This window comes from Mauremys reevesii, linkage group 9 (genome assembly GCF_016161935.1).
Source record: "Mauremys reevesii isolate NIE-2019 linkage group 9, ASM1616193v1, whole genome shotgun sequence".
Taxonomy (NCBI): Eukaryota; Metazoa; Chordata; order Testudines; family Geoemydidae; genus Mauremys; species Mauremys reevesii.
Window position 1 is genome coordinate 87,082,445 of NC_052631.1, and position 15,512 is coordinate 87,097,956.

The 15,512-nt window shown below is 43.4% G+C and overlaps 1 protein-coding gene across 4 annotated transcripts in view; it reads right to left on the reverse strand.

Moving 5' to 3' along the window:
* Positions 1-424: 424 nt before the first annotated feature.
* The window catches only part of GAB3 (GRB2 associated binding protein 3), a 113,012-nt gene continuing 97,924 nt past the window's right edge, over positions 425-15,512 (reverse strand). For all 4 annotated transcript variants that reach the window (XM_039489583.1, XM_039489579.1, XM_039489580.1 and 1 more), the window contains 6 exons: positions 13,462-13,517; positions 11,841-12,096; positions 8,775-8,856; positions 6,783-6,885; positions 5,395-5,508; positions 425-4,319 (listed from right to left, as the gene is read on the reverse strand). In XM_039489583.1, the coding sequence (XP_039345517.1) occupies positions 4,203-4,319; positions 5,395-5,508; positions 6,783-6,885; positions 8,775-8,856; positions 11,841-12,096; positions 13,462-13,517 (728 nt within the window). In that variant the 3' untranslated portion in view covers positions 425-4,202. The remainder of the gene's footprint in view (positions 4,320-5,394; positions 5,509-6,782; positions 6,886-8,774; positions 8,857-11,840; positions 12,097-13,461; positions 13,518-15,512) is intronic.

Below are 15,512 nucleotides of genomic sequence, written 5' to 3' on the forward strand. Positions count from 1 at the left end.
GCTGTGTCCAATAGCTTGGAAAAATCCAACTGATCAACATAACATTCCAACCACGTGGATCTCTCATGAGAAGCACATGGACTAAAACCACTTTCCTTGTTTACTTTTCACTTTGCCATGCTACTGAGTTTCATCTGAATGCTCCACTGAACCAAGCTACATTTATAATTAAACAAAAGTATTAGGCCTGGTCTACACTAAGAAGGGGGTTCGAATTAGGGTACGCAAATTCAGCTACGTGAATAGCGTAGCTGAATTCGAAGTACCCTAGTTCGAACTACTCACCCGTCCAGACGCGGCGGGGTCGAACTCCGCGGCTCCCCTGTCGACTCCGCCAACTCCTTCTGCCGAGGTGGAGTACCGGAGTCGACCGCGGCGCTTCCGGAGCTCGAACTATCGCGTCTAGATCAGACGCGATAGTTCGAACTCCAAAAAGTCGAACTCTCCGCGTCGAACCAGCAGGTAAGTGTAGACGTACCCTTAGAGTTGTCTAATGCTTCCCTCTGGCTTAAATAAAAAGAGTGGTTGGATAAGGCACTGCTGAAGGACGCGTGCTGGACCACGCCTTAAGCAGATTCCCTCCAAAAGACAATTTAAAAAGAAACTACAGCCGCAGTTGCTGTTAGCTAGACTGCCCCACCGAGGGCCACACCTCCTTCTTCATCTCTATTCTTTATTTTTTTTAAAAAAATAAATAAATAAAAATAACTAAATACTAAAGAATTAGCCCCCGGTTAAGGAAGGATGCATTCTGTGCTTCAATAAGCTGCGGTTTGGCTGATTCACTAATTAGTACTAAAGAAGGATTTTCAGACTAGCTAACATTTTCAGATGTAAAAACAATGAGGAGTCCTTGTGGCACCTTAGAGACTAAAGATGTGTCACTGTTAAAAGATAAATCCATTTCCAGGTGCTTTTCAGTTTCCTTCTCCTTTTTGGCTGAGGGTCAGTGATGAGTGTGTTTAAGTAAATACAGGCTCCTTCTTTCACTGTAATACCTTTTTTCTCCTGATATTCTATGATGGAATAGCTGATCTACAAGGGAGTGCAACTGTATTCAGACTGAAACCTTGAACAATAACTGGTTAACACACAAGTGTACTGAAAAATAACACCATTACTCTAGTTTGTCACATTGTAGAATTCTCCATTTGAGTAAAAAGGAAAAACCCACTTGTTTGCAAAGACACATTTCATTGTGATCAAGGTGCACTCAGCACTGCTTTTAACTTTCACCAAAACCCAAACTCAGTTGCTTGCACTTCCCCACATTATACCCACACGTTAATGCCAATGAGAGTTACCACATATACCTGGGGAAATGGATTGCTACACTGGATCACGGGGGGAAAAGTTAGTTTCTGGATAAAAAGTGAAGGTTAAAAGCAGCACGGCCTTGTTTGATCAACAACTGCAGGGTCAGGCTGTGGCGCCAGTGGCAGGCAGGAGGTACATTGACACTAGATATAGACCCACATTCAGGGATATTCAGATCCAGGTTTATGGTTCAGGCCCATCTCTCAGAAACACTGACAGAAAAGACACCTTCTAGACTCCTCAGTGACCCTTCAGTGCATCTGCCAAAGTTTAAATATTTCAAAGAAGAATAGTGGGGAAAAACAGCCCCCCTCTATTTTTCCTTAAAACTTTTGACTTTGTATTTTTCTGCTCCAGAGTATTTTTTACATCATGGAAGAACATATTCCAGTAAAACACAGAATGTTTTTTATTAAAGCTTTAATTTAAAATGACTGAGATGCTACCTTGCTATCACTAAGCATTTGGGGGCCAGGCCAGTGTAATGCAATTTAATTCCCACTTCTAGGGTAGTGCCTGCTTTGACTTGTACCTCTCTCCCTGCTCCTTAGGGTTCTGTTGTCTTGCTGTAAAGCTCACCTGGTCTTGTGTTTCCTTGTCAGTATTTCAGTACGCACAAAGCACATTCAGCCACTGATCATTTGCATAGCCCAATAGACACAGGCTGATATCTTGCCTACGTCCTCAAAATAAAGGGAATGCTTTTGGGCAGGAAGGCAAACCTCCATGCCAGCCTCCACAGAAGTGTGCTCTGTACCACTGAGCACAGGCAGGCTCCCTGAATCCTGCCTCTTGTGCAGCAAAACTGCATCCAGGATAAAGCTGGTTGAAGATTTCCCTTTTTCTAATCCGTTTATCAACAGAAAATTGGGTTTTCAACAAAATTACAAATTTTCACTAGAAGTGCGCTTTCTGCAGAAAATATTGAGCTTTTGTCTATACTTTTCTGGCCAAAATTGGCATTCTTCAGCCATTTTGGGGGGGGAGGGAAGAGTCAACATTTTCCGCAGAAGGCAGAAACACCCCATTTTCCAAACAGCTCTAATCCATGACACTTAGTGCCTGCAGATTGGGATGTGTGATTTGCCCCCAAGTCAATGAATGCACAGGTAAACGCTGTCATTCTCACTAGCAAAACTGAGCAAACATTCATCGCAGAGTCACAAATGTGTCTTGCTCTGATGAAGTAGCAAGAACTACAAACACTTCAGCTATCTTGAGGTAGGAGAAAATGATGTTTTCATCAGCTAAGCTGCCCTCTTCTAGCGGTACAGTGAGAATCAGGTAGTCATCGCTTTCAATCTTCCTATGGGCTCAAATGTGTGACAATAATACAAAATAAGGGATGCATGAAACATACGACAGAAGCTTGAAAGGATGTCAGAGTCATTTCTTTGACATAAACAACATTTTTTCTAATCCCAGTTTGGTAATTCAGCATTTTTTGGATGTCGATAATTTACAGTAACATAGTGTGATATCAGCAGGGATGAGGAGGAGGAATGTGAATTTGGATCCAGCATGAAGGAAAATCCTTCATAAAGTTCCTGATTCTGAGGTCCTTGCTCCCAAGAGTAGTCCCGGTAAAGCCAGTGGGATCTCTTGCATAAGTAAAGACTTCAAGACTGAACCCAATGGGATAACTGAAGGGTGCTGCACTTTCTTGATTTGAACTGCCTGTGCACATCTTGAAATAAGGATTTTAAGTAAATTAACAAAGTTAAATACATTATAAAACATACACTTATCTGATCCTGAGATTGTCCCCATAATAAACACCAAAGGAGATAAGCTTCCTGAATACATGTCTTGACATTGTTGAAGTGTATTAAGTGGCTTTTTTACATAGGCAGAGTTGCTTGCCTAACATTGCTCCTTCCCTCATTATTACCTGAGTGCCCGACTAAGACTGTGTTTCCTAATTATCTCATTTGCTAGGATGAGGCTAACAAAACACTCGGGTGGGGTCGATCTCCCTTATCAGGAATTTCATTTGCATTTCTTCTTTTGCAGTTCGGACAAAAACAGTTTTGATATTTTGCCAGGATTTCCAAGACTTGCAGAGTCTTCCTTTTTTTTATTTTTCGGTCAGCAAAGAATTGTGTGTCAGCAGCTTCCTGTCAGAGGAGCTGCTGTGTTGTGCTGAAGAAAGTCCTCACACGAGAGAGAAAACATCGGGAGCAATTGGACGGAAAAGGTGATGACGTGAACCGCAACAGAAAGAAGAAACTCAATATGATGAACGTCAGTCGGGGTGCTGACTACCACGCATTCCAGTTCCATCAGTGCAAAGACCTATTTATAGTCTCTAACAGTGTCACTCAAAGTCAGACATTATATCTGGGGGGGGGTGAAATATTCTCCAAAATTCTGTTTGCTTAAGCACTATATATATATATTAAAATGTTCTGCTTTTTATTATTTCAGTATTTTAGCCCTTGGTCGAATAATCACCAACACCTGTCTGATACCAGAATCTATAAGCAGCCTTAGCACCTGCAGTATTTGTAGAATATCAAAAAACAGCCTTAGCAACAAGGAGTTACCTAATACAGGGAGAAGGCGGGGTTAAATAGATAAATGCAACATGTAGTGGCATTTGTTACCATTAAATGTGTGGCTCCCACAATCAGGCCATAAAACTGTACCATGCAACTTGCTTGCAAGGGGTGGCAAAGAAGACTAAGGTGTTACTTTAATAATCTTATAAACCACTCATTCAACATAGTATTTCCAGCTGAACTTGAAGGTTTTTCCTTAAAAATGTCATTCCTCTTGAGACCACCAGGATCTTACACTCTGTCTGCCTTTGAATTCTGCTGTTACAGCTGTTTGGTTAACAACCTTGTTCCAGTGCAAAAAACCAAACCCCAACCCTTCCTCCTTTAAACTTTAGATTGCCTCACATCTGTCCATTCCTGTTTAGTGTTCTGTAGGGCTTGAGTCTTCTGTTCATCTACCTGGACATAGTCTACTCTCTGCTCTTCCGAGAGAAAAGGTTTCTGTAGGACAGACGAAGAAACAATTGTTTTATATTAGAGAGAACATGGATGCTAGTAAAACTGGTTTTGTTTTCTATTCCTCCTTTTCTTTTTTTCCTGGTCATTTCGTTTCACCTTGAAGTGACATCAGCTGACAAGAGCATTGCTTTGCAGTCCGCTTTAGATAGAATTATCCATCTGTCACCTTGTCACCCTGCCCAGCACAGTGAGATATGGAAACACTCTGTATGGGCTAACTCCATCCCAGAGCAAGGGTAATTATTCTCTTGCCTTTAGTAAGATCCTGCTACACTGATGACCTGTGTAAATTTTAACCATAGGAGGGTTTAAATTAAAGGAGGCCTAGCAAGCATCAAGTCAATCCCCTCAAAGATATATGAGCAAAACTGATGATTGAAATGATGTAAAACAAAAACTCAGCAATCTATCAGGATAGTCTCTACACTTCACAGTAAATTTATTTGCTTTCACTGTATTCCTTCTTTGTCCACCATTGTCTATTTAAATTGTAAGTTCTTTGGAGCAGCAGAGATCTTATCTTTTGGCTGTGTCTAAAGAATCTAAGACACTTCTGCAATGACATAAATAATATTAATACATATTTTTGCCATGTTACAAGATCTCCTATAATGTCTTCCTGTGACCCTGCTGTTAGTCATACTCACGTCACAGAAAGTTACTGCAGATGGGATTTGTGGGAAAATTGGCAGGAAAGTTTTGTGGGAAACCGTGTTTCTTTTGAGAATGAAAAAAGAGCTTGCCGAATTCCTGCAAGCACCTACACATTTTCCCATATATTCTTACTACTGTATATTCCAGTGGAGCCACTATGCCTAATGTGATTCCATTCACATTATGGCATGATACTGGCACCACTGTAATAACTTTAATTGTGGTTTTATCACGTTGCCAGTATGTTCATGTTGAGCCTGTTATGGATGCAATCAGCTGGAAGAGCATGACAGATTTCATTCTGTTGAGGCTACCCAGAAGTGAGAATCTCTGTCTGTTTGCCTCCATCAGAGAGACACCAGGATGTACAAAAAAGGGTGGTATTTGCATAAATGATTCTTACCTTTTGTACAGGGGATGGGGAAGCGGAATTAAAATCCAATGCTAAGTAATCAAGGTTGGACTTCCTTGACCATGGGAAAGCACCACTGCATGGAGATGTTGCCTGGCTGTGCTCCTGTTGAGGAATGAGAGAAGCTTTTAAAGAGTAATTCAAAACCCTTAAATCATGATCCTAAAAGGAAAAAGACCAGACTGTTTAGTATTACTCCTAATCCAGCAGTAAGCAAAGAAGGAGAGCTCTGGCCCACATCATTTGTATAGTATGTCAGGGGATGCATTCATCAACTAATTGCAAGATCCTAGCAATGTCTAATTACATGACTGTACAAAGAAATTCAGGAACTCTGATTTGGGGTAATTACAGTAATATGGGCAAAATGGGGCGGGGGTGATTTTCATTCAGGTTTAGCAAAACATCAGTAAGGATTTTGTTTTGCAAAACCAAAACCTGGGATGGCTTACATCTGGATCCCATTTCATCTAAGCCATTGAAGTTCTGGGAGGTATGGATAAATGGTTCTGATTCATCTCTGTCAATTGCATATCAAAATGGAGAGTCACAGATGATGACAAACATGTTAAAGGTTTTAGCTTTTTGAACAATACAATTGGAGTGTGATTATCACTAGAGCTGAGCTGAGTAGCTATTGTATAGGTTCAGATCAGCTTCAGGTTTAGTCTGGAGTGAGGAGGTAAGATTTCTGTTTGGAGCAGCCAACTGTGTAAACTCTTTGTGCAATCATTCCCAAACTAGAAGTGGAAAGCTGGCCCCTTCGGGCTTTGGATTTGGAACTAAATCTGCCACAGCTGATTCAGATCTAGGAATTCTAGATCAATTCCCACCTGAAATTCGAAGGGGATTAGGTTCTGGCCTATTTCTAAACATGGCCAAAGAATTAATGAAGAAAAGGAAGCCACAACGTTTTTGTTTTATGTAATGGGAAGTAGGGTTAATGCAACTAAGACTTTAATAGGAGTTCTCTTTCTATACAACATTGTGTGTGTTCCTTTAGGAAGTGCACTGAAGATTGTCTGTCATTTCCTAGGAGATTCTGCAGGGGGCCCTTGTAAAAGGTGAAAGGACTTAGTTTTCCTTTGCCTTTAATGAGTTCTCATGTAAATATGCCTGATCCCAGTGATCTCTTGGAACTGCTCCGCGGGGTGAACAGCTGAGATCTGCATAGCAGAAAAAAGGCTTCTCTTATCTCTTTGTAAATCAGACCCAGTGTCTTTAGTTTAAAACCATTTGATTTTTTTTTTTTTTTTTTTTTAAAGAGGGCAAAGGACAAACCTGCTGAACATTTTCCTTAGAAAACGAGCTTCAGAATTCTCAGGGCATGTGACAGAGCAGAACAGAGCACAGGATAGCTGCGTGAAAATGAAGATTACCATTTGAATGTAACTTTCTTCCTCTTCTCCGGAAACTGAATTGCCAAATATTCTTGCTGAATTAATACCGTCTCTATCTGGAGAGATAAAGCTCGTTCGATTGCTAGGAAGAAAAACACAGGAGAGGTTAAGGAAGCATCTAACAGATGCTCTGAAAAGAAGCCAAACTCTGACATGGCCCATATGGTGAATAAACTCACCCTAATTCTGAAGCCTTAATGGAGAGGCCATCCAAAAATGTTTTTTAGCTATAAAGCATGTTACAGTTACATCAACAACATTTCTGGTGGATTTTCTGGGATTTATCTTGACACTATAAAAGTTTGCCAGCTATGGCAGGACAGAAAGCAGGAGATATCAGAGCAATTCTCCAGCAAGGAACGCAAATGGAGGCAGACATTCATCTGTGTCATATGCGCTGATGGAGCAGTTACTTTGTTGTATGGGTACCACCATTTCTGAGATTGAAATGAATTAATCAGCTACTGTAGCTGCCTGCAAAGCAACTTGGCTGGCTTTGAATGCAGTACAAACACATGTTATCTGTGCTTTGGAGCTGTCTGCAACTCAGTTCTTTTAAAAGAAAAATGTAGCTGCTAATCTAACTGTCAGAAGCAGTCTGTATAATGTAATTCAAACCTACTGCAAATTATCACTAAATTACTGCAGTTTGGCCAATATGGCTAGTTAACCAGAGATTAGCTGTGTACTTCACATGGCATAAACAATTTAATCCAAACAGTTATCCCTTTGGTTTTCACTTTATTTGTTCTGAGCACATTTGGTCATTTAAACTCTTGTTTGGATTGTTTAATAGAAAAAAACCTGATATTTAGCTTACAATGAATGAACTCCTCAATGCTCCTCTTCCCTGCAGACCTTGTATAGCAGTTGAATGTGTCAGAGTTCATTAACCATGGCACGCTAGCAGGGACGTTCATGAGGCAGCACTGAACTTGTGGGATTGCCCAATATGCCAAGTACACAGCACCTCAGGGGTTAGCCAGTGTTTAACTGCTAACCTGGAAGCCTGGGGAAGATTCTGATTGCTGGCACCAGATTACCTGGCTCTGGCAGACTGTGTCAGCTTCTCCCAAGAGAGCAAGCACTTCCTCTGAGTACCTGCCACATTAGCTAAAAAGGCAGTGTTTGGCATGCCACTGTTAAAGTGCCAGGCAGTAAAAGGATCCACACAGGAAGGCTTGTGAGAATTCTTTGCTCACCCAGGTATTTTCAAGGGGAAACTGGCAAACCCCTTCCAACTTTCCCCATCAGCTCTGAGAACTTACTGCCACCATTGCCTGTGGCCTGCATGCTTCATCTCATGTCATTGCTTCGATCCTACCAGCTAAGAATTCCTGGCTGTGACTCCCTTTGGGGCACACTGATACTGTGGCTTTGTCATCATTTGGGGAGAGTGACCTGAGGCATTCCCTCCACCCCACAACTGGTTTGCAGTGACATTAAATGAGGAGCAAGAATCGAGTCTCCATTTCGGTATGGCAGCACGGAACATTAGCCCCAGGTCATCAGGCCTCAAATTAGGTTCGTTTTCCCTTTGCCATCTTAATCTTCAAGAACAAAGATGTCTGCTCTCCTCTGGAAAAATATTAGAAGGCGTGAGGGCTAACATTATGGCAGCTGTACCAGAGAACAGATTAGCTCCAGCCTTCTAAAAAGTTACATAAGGAGGTTTCACAAGAGACAATTTAGGCTTTGAGGTAGTGCTAATTTGCAAGAGATCCAAACCACAGAATTTCTCACGGCACAGTCTGAAGGGAGTGCACTGTGTCTGTCTTTAAAAGGAGCCTTTTTTTATGGCAGCAAAAGCCTGTAAAATGCTGGCAGGAGTCCCATGGAATTTGCATAGCATGTTTGTTTATAGACTTTGCCAACAAACTATTTCTTGCGGAATGTGATAAGTTATTTATAACTCCATTTCACAATGCTCATGCTTAAGAGGTTTCAATGTCAGGTTTCTCATCCACTTACTAAGGCACAGTCCACATCCTGGTCAAGGTAGCGTGTTCCCGGATTGTGGAGAGGTTTCTCAGATCCAGCGGAGGGGGTCGTGCTGCAAATGGGTACAACAGGAATTTTAAAAGCAGGATTTATTAATGGCTCCAACATAAATAAATGGGAGACACCTCCCCCAACTCTGGGGGCGCCAGAAGCCAGGTGGTGGCCCCCCCACGTGGCCTTGGTGAAAAAACTGCAGAGAGGAACCAGCCAGAAACTCCAGCTGGTAGAGGCAGAAGCAGCCAAAGCAGGAACGTTCAGATGCTCAGAGAACTTTCCACTTTTCTCACTGGACCTACTCTGCCTTGTGCTGAATGGCTGTTTGCTCCAACTCTCTCAGTCTCTTCACCTCAGCTTCACTCCAGACCTGCCCCTCTTACCCCTTCTGCCCTGTCCTGTTCCCCTCATCTCCCTTCCTTTCCTATTTAGCTGGTTGCCTCCTAACTAAACCCTCCATCCCACCCTCCCAAAAGTCCTGGAACTAACATGTAATTTGCTGCCATCACATTATTCACTTTGCTTGTGTGCTCTACCCCTTCATCGCCTTGCATCTGTGCTGTGTGTTTAGACCAGGGGTCGGCAACCTTTCAGAAGTGGTGTGCCAAGTCTTCATGTATTCACTCTAATTTAAGGTTTCGCGTGCCAGTAATACATTTTAACGTTTTTAGAAGGTCTCTTTCTATAAGTCTATAATATATAACTAAACTATTGTTGTATGTAAAGTAAATAAGGTTTTTAAAATGTTTTAGAACCTTCATTTAAAATTAAATTAAAATGCAGAGCCCCTGGATCGGTGGCCAGGACCCAGACAGTGTGAGTGCCACTGAAAATCATCTCATGTGCTGCCTTCGGCACACGTGCCCTAGGTTGCCTACCCGTGGTTTAGACCATAAGCTCTTCAGGCAGCGACAGTCTACTCCTGCGTTTGTACAGTGCTTCGCACAATGACGCCCTATTCGTGGTTGGCACCTAGGCACTATTGCAACAAACAAGGTTATACAGCCTAGCATTTGTGCGAGATTATACTCAGGAAATCTTGTGGAATAAATGGACCATTTAAATCTGCCTTGGCGACTAAAGTCCTCTGTGGCTCCTAAAACAAGGAGCTAAACATGATGGGCAGCAGGAGAGCAGACTCTCCAGAATGACCGGGAACACGCCTGAACCCGGGTCAGCAAGTGATGTCTCCACAGGGGAGGGGCTACTTCAGTGTCCAGGTCCAGCCAACCCTTGGCCTGTCTTCTGAGACGGTTGCTGCCCATAGGGGTGCCAAGTGTGGTGGTGCTTTTTGTGTTGTGAACATCTCTCCACGGGGAAATGGATTGAGGCCTTCAACTCATTTAACCTAGGTCACTAAGCAAGCCTGAGGCAGTAACAAATTTCTATCAATAGCCGCCTGGGCTGCATTTGAACCAGCAACCAGAAGTGAAAGCCATAGCTTTACCTTTCCCCTGAGCCAACCTCTCCCATTTCACCAGGTTTCTCCACATTTTCTACATGGAAACAACATCTAGCACTTGTTCTACGACCACTCAGGGAGAGATGGATGAGTTCCACATTGGAATTTAGCTTATCCACGGGTGCTAACTCAGGAAGGAGTATAAAACCCTTCAGTCCACTCCAGAACATCGCACAAATCCTGTGGTGTTCCAACAAACAGGCAGAACACTCGAGTGTGTGCATGTTAAGCAGCTTAATGTAGCTGGGTGAACGAGAAATATCACATATTTTGGATCCCTGTGGCACAGGCTGTGGGAATAGAAATGAATTTTTCCTCTTCTCTTGTCTACTTAATGGGCCAAATTGTGCTCATCCTCTCATGAAAGCAGGCCCATAAGGAGTATGAGTAAGGCAAGCAGGGTTTGGTCCAATAAGTAAACCACTTGTAGTCTAAGGAGCTTATGCCCCCAAACTCCCCTCTGCTTCTGACAGGGGATGTGAGCTTGCACTTCCTGATCCCAGGTTGAGGGTGTGTGGAAATGGGAAGTGCCACTTCCACGGTATGCTCCTCCCTCCCCCTCACCCAGTGGAAGCCCCTCTGTATGGGTTCTCTGTTGGGGTTCCAGCTCCATTTGTGGGAAGAGAGAGCGAGCCTGTAGGTCTCCACCAGATTCTCCACCTGCCTCCCCAGCCCCCATGACAAAGGAGTGTAACCTGCAGTGCTTTCCCAACAGTGCTGTGGAATTCTCTCCTCCCCAACCAAGGATCATTCCAGGGGCAGCTTAGTTCCTCCAGGAGCCCCCAGGGAGCTAGAAGGTCCATGGGACTGTGCAGAGACAGAGGGCTTCTGCGAAGATGGATTTTGTCTCCGGGTGGATCCTCCAAATGTGTATGAATCACAGAGGATTTGGAGGTGGCATGGGGCTTGGGGAAAAAATTCTCCCTTTCACCAAATCAGTGGAAGGACATTAGTCCTGTCTACCTCCCCAACCCCCGGGGAACTGTGGTCGGGATCTGGGGTTGGGAGTGGGGTTACGGTTGGGGCCAGGTCCAGGGCTGTGGTTGGGGCTGTGTCTGGAGCTGCGGTTGGGCCAGGAGCCAGAGGCTGAGGCCAGCCCGTGAGCCCAGAACCAAGGCCACAGCTGGAGGTGAGGCTGGAGCAGAGCTGGGGACAGAGCGAGTCCTGCCGTGCCCCCCGCAAACAAGGGGGCATGCTCCACAGTTTGGGGGCCACTAGATTAAAGCATGTCACTCAGCATACCCCAAATTTAACACAGCCAGTACATAGCAGGTTATTGCACTAGGATCTTTCTCCTAGGATCTTCAGCATCCCAGCAGAGTGGATACTATCTTGTTTTTTTTTTAAATTCCATGGCACTTTTAATGAGATAAGAGGTTTGCCCATGTGATCTTGGCCAAAAAAGTTTTCCCCTCAAGGCTATTGGCTACCATCTTCCACCCTAGAGCTGGCTGCATCTATAGTATGTGAAGTGCTTTGTGATGCCCTGGATGCCAGGTGCCATGACATGGAAGTTAGTGGTCAGTGATAGCAATGTACCTTAGCTTTGAATTGCTTACTAGATTGGTCTAATGCCTTACATTTCCTACGGGGCTTGAGATCTCGATTCACTGGAGGTGGTTCCAGGTCTGTGGGAAGTTCCGGCAGCGGGCTGGAGAGTTTGTCATTGGTGACTACAGGAAAGGTAAAGGTCGCTGAGCTTGGGCTCATGGGAGTGTAGCCATCGGGTGAGCAATCTGGTCCTGGGATGGGTGGAGAGGTGCTGGGGTGCATGGGTACATAGCTGTCCTCCGTATTGTCCGATGCTGAAGAGTAGAGCGGGGTGAATCGACACGGCTTCCGAAAGGAGAAGGAAAACAAAGAGCATTCCAGTCAGCTGAACAACTCTAATACTCAAGCAAGGCTAATCCAGACATTGCTACAAATTAGCCTGAACTAAACCCCATGCTTGAACACCCCCATCTGAACTTTTGGGGTGGCCTATCTCTGGAATGGCAGGAGCCAAAACTACCAAGACAGACATCCATGCCAACTTTGGAAAAGTCAGATCTGAACTTGGCAGCTGAGGCCCATGATTGCTGGAAACGTGGGCATAAACGAACTGTTGGCATAAGCCGGTTCAAATCTACTGACTTCCAAGGAAGAGCACTTGCCTACACCAGCAGCAAATCTGAGCCACAGAATGAAAGGAGGCTTATAATGTAATGAGCACTTTCACATGTCAATCATCTGGTGAGTTATTCCTTTGCAAAGGTGAGAGCCTGAGTGCAGAGACACATGCACAGGGATTGCCTTGGATAGCTGAGGATTAATCCTGGGGATTCATGTCACACAGGTTAATGCTGGTTGTGTATCAAGAGACACTGACTACAGATCGGGTAAGATCAATTTCAAATGTGAGAAAAACATGGCGTCCGTCAAAGACAACAGAGCCTGCATCTGGCCTAGCAGCCTAAAGGCAGCATAGGGCCTTCCCATTTGGGAGAATCCAGTTCTGGCTCTCAGGATCTCTGGACTGGTGAGGCAGAGGCAGCATGATCAGCTCTAGGGGGGAGGGAACATCTGGTGGGAACGTCACTGCCTAATGTGTTTTCACATCAACATTGACCTGCGTCAGCTAATTCTCTGTAGTCAAAAACTGGGTCACCACATTATAGGGGATTTTGAGGGTTGGGACAGTTAACGGGTCCCCAAAAGGAGGTAACCCGCATGACTCCAAAGTGATACAGAAACTTGCAACACATGGACTCCATTCTCGGTTGTGACCTATCCCCTTAACATGGAAATGGACCCCAGGAAACACCCCTTAGTGCAAGGGCCTCTGTGAAGAGCTGACCTACATGTTCAGCTCTGTCTCCAGGCCTGCAGCATAGGGGATGTCTGATGGGAGAGAAGCAGTATTCTAGGAGTGTCAGGAGGGGGCCTGCCCAGCATGTTAAGAGGGACCCCGTAAGGGGCTATGAAAAACCCTAGTACCCTAGTGTGAGGCTTCTCTAACTTACAGCAGGGGCTGGGAAAGCCGCCACACACTCCAGAATATAGGAGGTGCAACTATGATATAAAGTCACCTGTGCCCTCCTCTTCCATTCCTGTGCTGAGCACAGGAGAGGAGTAACAGAGCATCAGGTCACAAGACAATTAACTTTAGTGCTTTAGTCTGTTTTGTGCCAGTGTTTAAATATATGCAAATAGAGTACGTACCAAATTCAAACTAAGCCTCTTATCTCGACTTCTGAGAGAGCTTCCTTCCGTGCCGGCTGAAAAAAAAAATACCCACAATGATTAACAATGTAATAAGCAAAAGGGGAATGGAAGCTGAAGGATATAATTCTGGAGCAATGCATATGGCATTAAAATAATTATGACTTTCTAAAGCTCATGAAATATCTTGTTAGTCTTCCTGAATTGGGAAAACCTGATGAAATACGAGATCAAAAATAACTCTCTATAATTCTATGAGTGGGCTACTTATAATGCTATATTAGTTTTAAGCACATTGAAAACAAGAAACAGTCAGCACACACCTATAAACCTATTCTGAGTTTTCTCTAATCACATCTAGATAAAGTGTAAGATTCTTGTCTATGGGAAAAGAAGTCAGGAGATAGGAGATTTAATTCCTGTTCGGTCAGCAACTTGTTGTATAACCTTTGGACTTTCCTATATCTTAACTTCCCATCTGTAAAATGGGGACAATTATACCACAAAGGGGTGCTGGGAAGCTTCATTCATTATTGCTTGTAAAGTGCTCTGAGATCCTCAGATCTAAGGCACTAGGGAAGTGCAAATTATTTATAGATGGAATACATGCTAATATACACTATGAGAGGAGAAGTATGTGTATGTGTTAATGATGAACGATCATAACACACCAGTGGTTTAGAATAAATCCACCTCCCCAACAAGTGAAAAGGTCTCTGTCACAATGCCTGCTAGTGCAAATTTGGCTTATGATACTTATAGTGTTTTCTTTTTGGTTCTTAATAGGTTTTCTTTGCAAAACAGAGGCAAAAGAGGTTGTAAAATGTATTCAGTGTTGATCAGCTGCTGGACAGAACTCGTGTGATTGTTTCCATTGCATGGTGGACAGAGGTAGTGTATCTGTGGAGCAGTAGTGGGACTGGGTAGCAGATTCTGTTAGCTGGGTCAGATTTTGCTCTAAAGCTATGGCTGTATATTGCCATTTGCTTTTGGGGAGTTTGTTTACAGAAGAAAAAAGGTAACTCAGAGAGTGGGAGGGCAAATGGCTGCCTCTTTCCACTCAAACCCTTATTTTTCTCCCTATGCTTAAACTGTCCATCCTTTTCCCTTTGTAGAAAACATCTATAAATGGAGAAATGGGCCATTTCCCTACTGAGATCCTGTAGAGCTTTTCTCTGGAATACCATAAAAAAATTCCATGAGGGTAAATAGTATATAATGGAGTATGATACAATCGGCCTGATGTAGAGTTCTATCTCGTAGTGGGGTATTTTTTTTGTAGTAATAACAGTGTAATGGACAATATAAAGATGACAAGATTGAATGAAACTGTATCATTGGTACCCAAAATAAACAGCTTTCTAGACAGCTGTTATTAGCTACCTGTACTTTCTCAGTTACATGCAGATTTTGTACTTGTATGACTGTGTTGATTAGGGGAGCTATTTTTTACCAAAATAGTTATACTGATACAAGCTCTAGTGTGCATACCATTTTACTGCTATAAAAGGGCCTTAGACCAGCATAGATTAGTCCCCTTCCCATACGGGAATAAACTACACTGGCATAAAGCATCTTTATACTTGTACAACTGAGTTCACACTAGGGGGTTGTACTGCTTTATCTAGACTGGGATAGTTAAAGCAGTACAACTTGTATGTGTAGATAAAGCCTACGAACAGACAACTCACCAGGAGTGTGCTCACCTCGCCTTCTCAACTAGCGAGAAGCAGCTGGACCATTTGTATGTCTTTTGCATGTCTCAATTTTGATTCACACTTGTATTTTAAAGTCAGAAATAGTATTTTTATACCTTATTTTTCTACCCCAAAAGTTGGGGTATAAAAATAAGAAGCAACACTTATTAATTCATTGCTGCCTCCTGTCAGGCTGAGATAACCTTGCAGCACATCCACAGAATACGACATTTGGGCATTTAATCCTCTGAAATGCACTTCAGTGTAAATTAGAACAGAGAAATAGTAACTGTCTCCAGCCAGATTGTATATGTGTGTGAGACACACACACAAGTACCCAGAACATTTCACAGG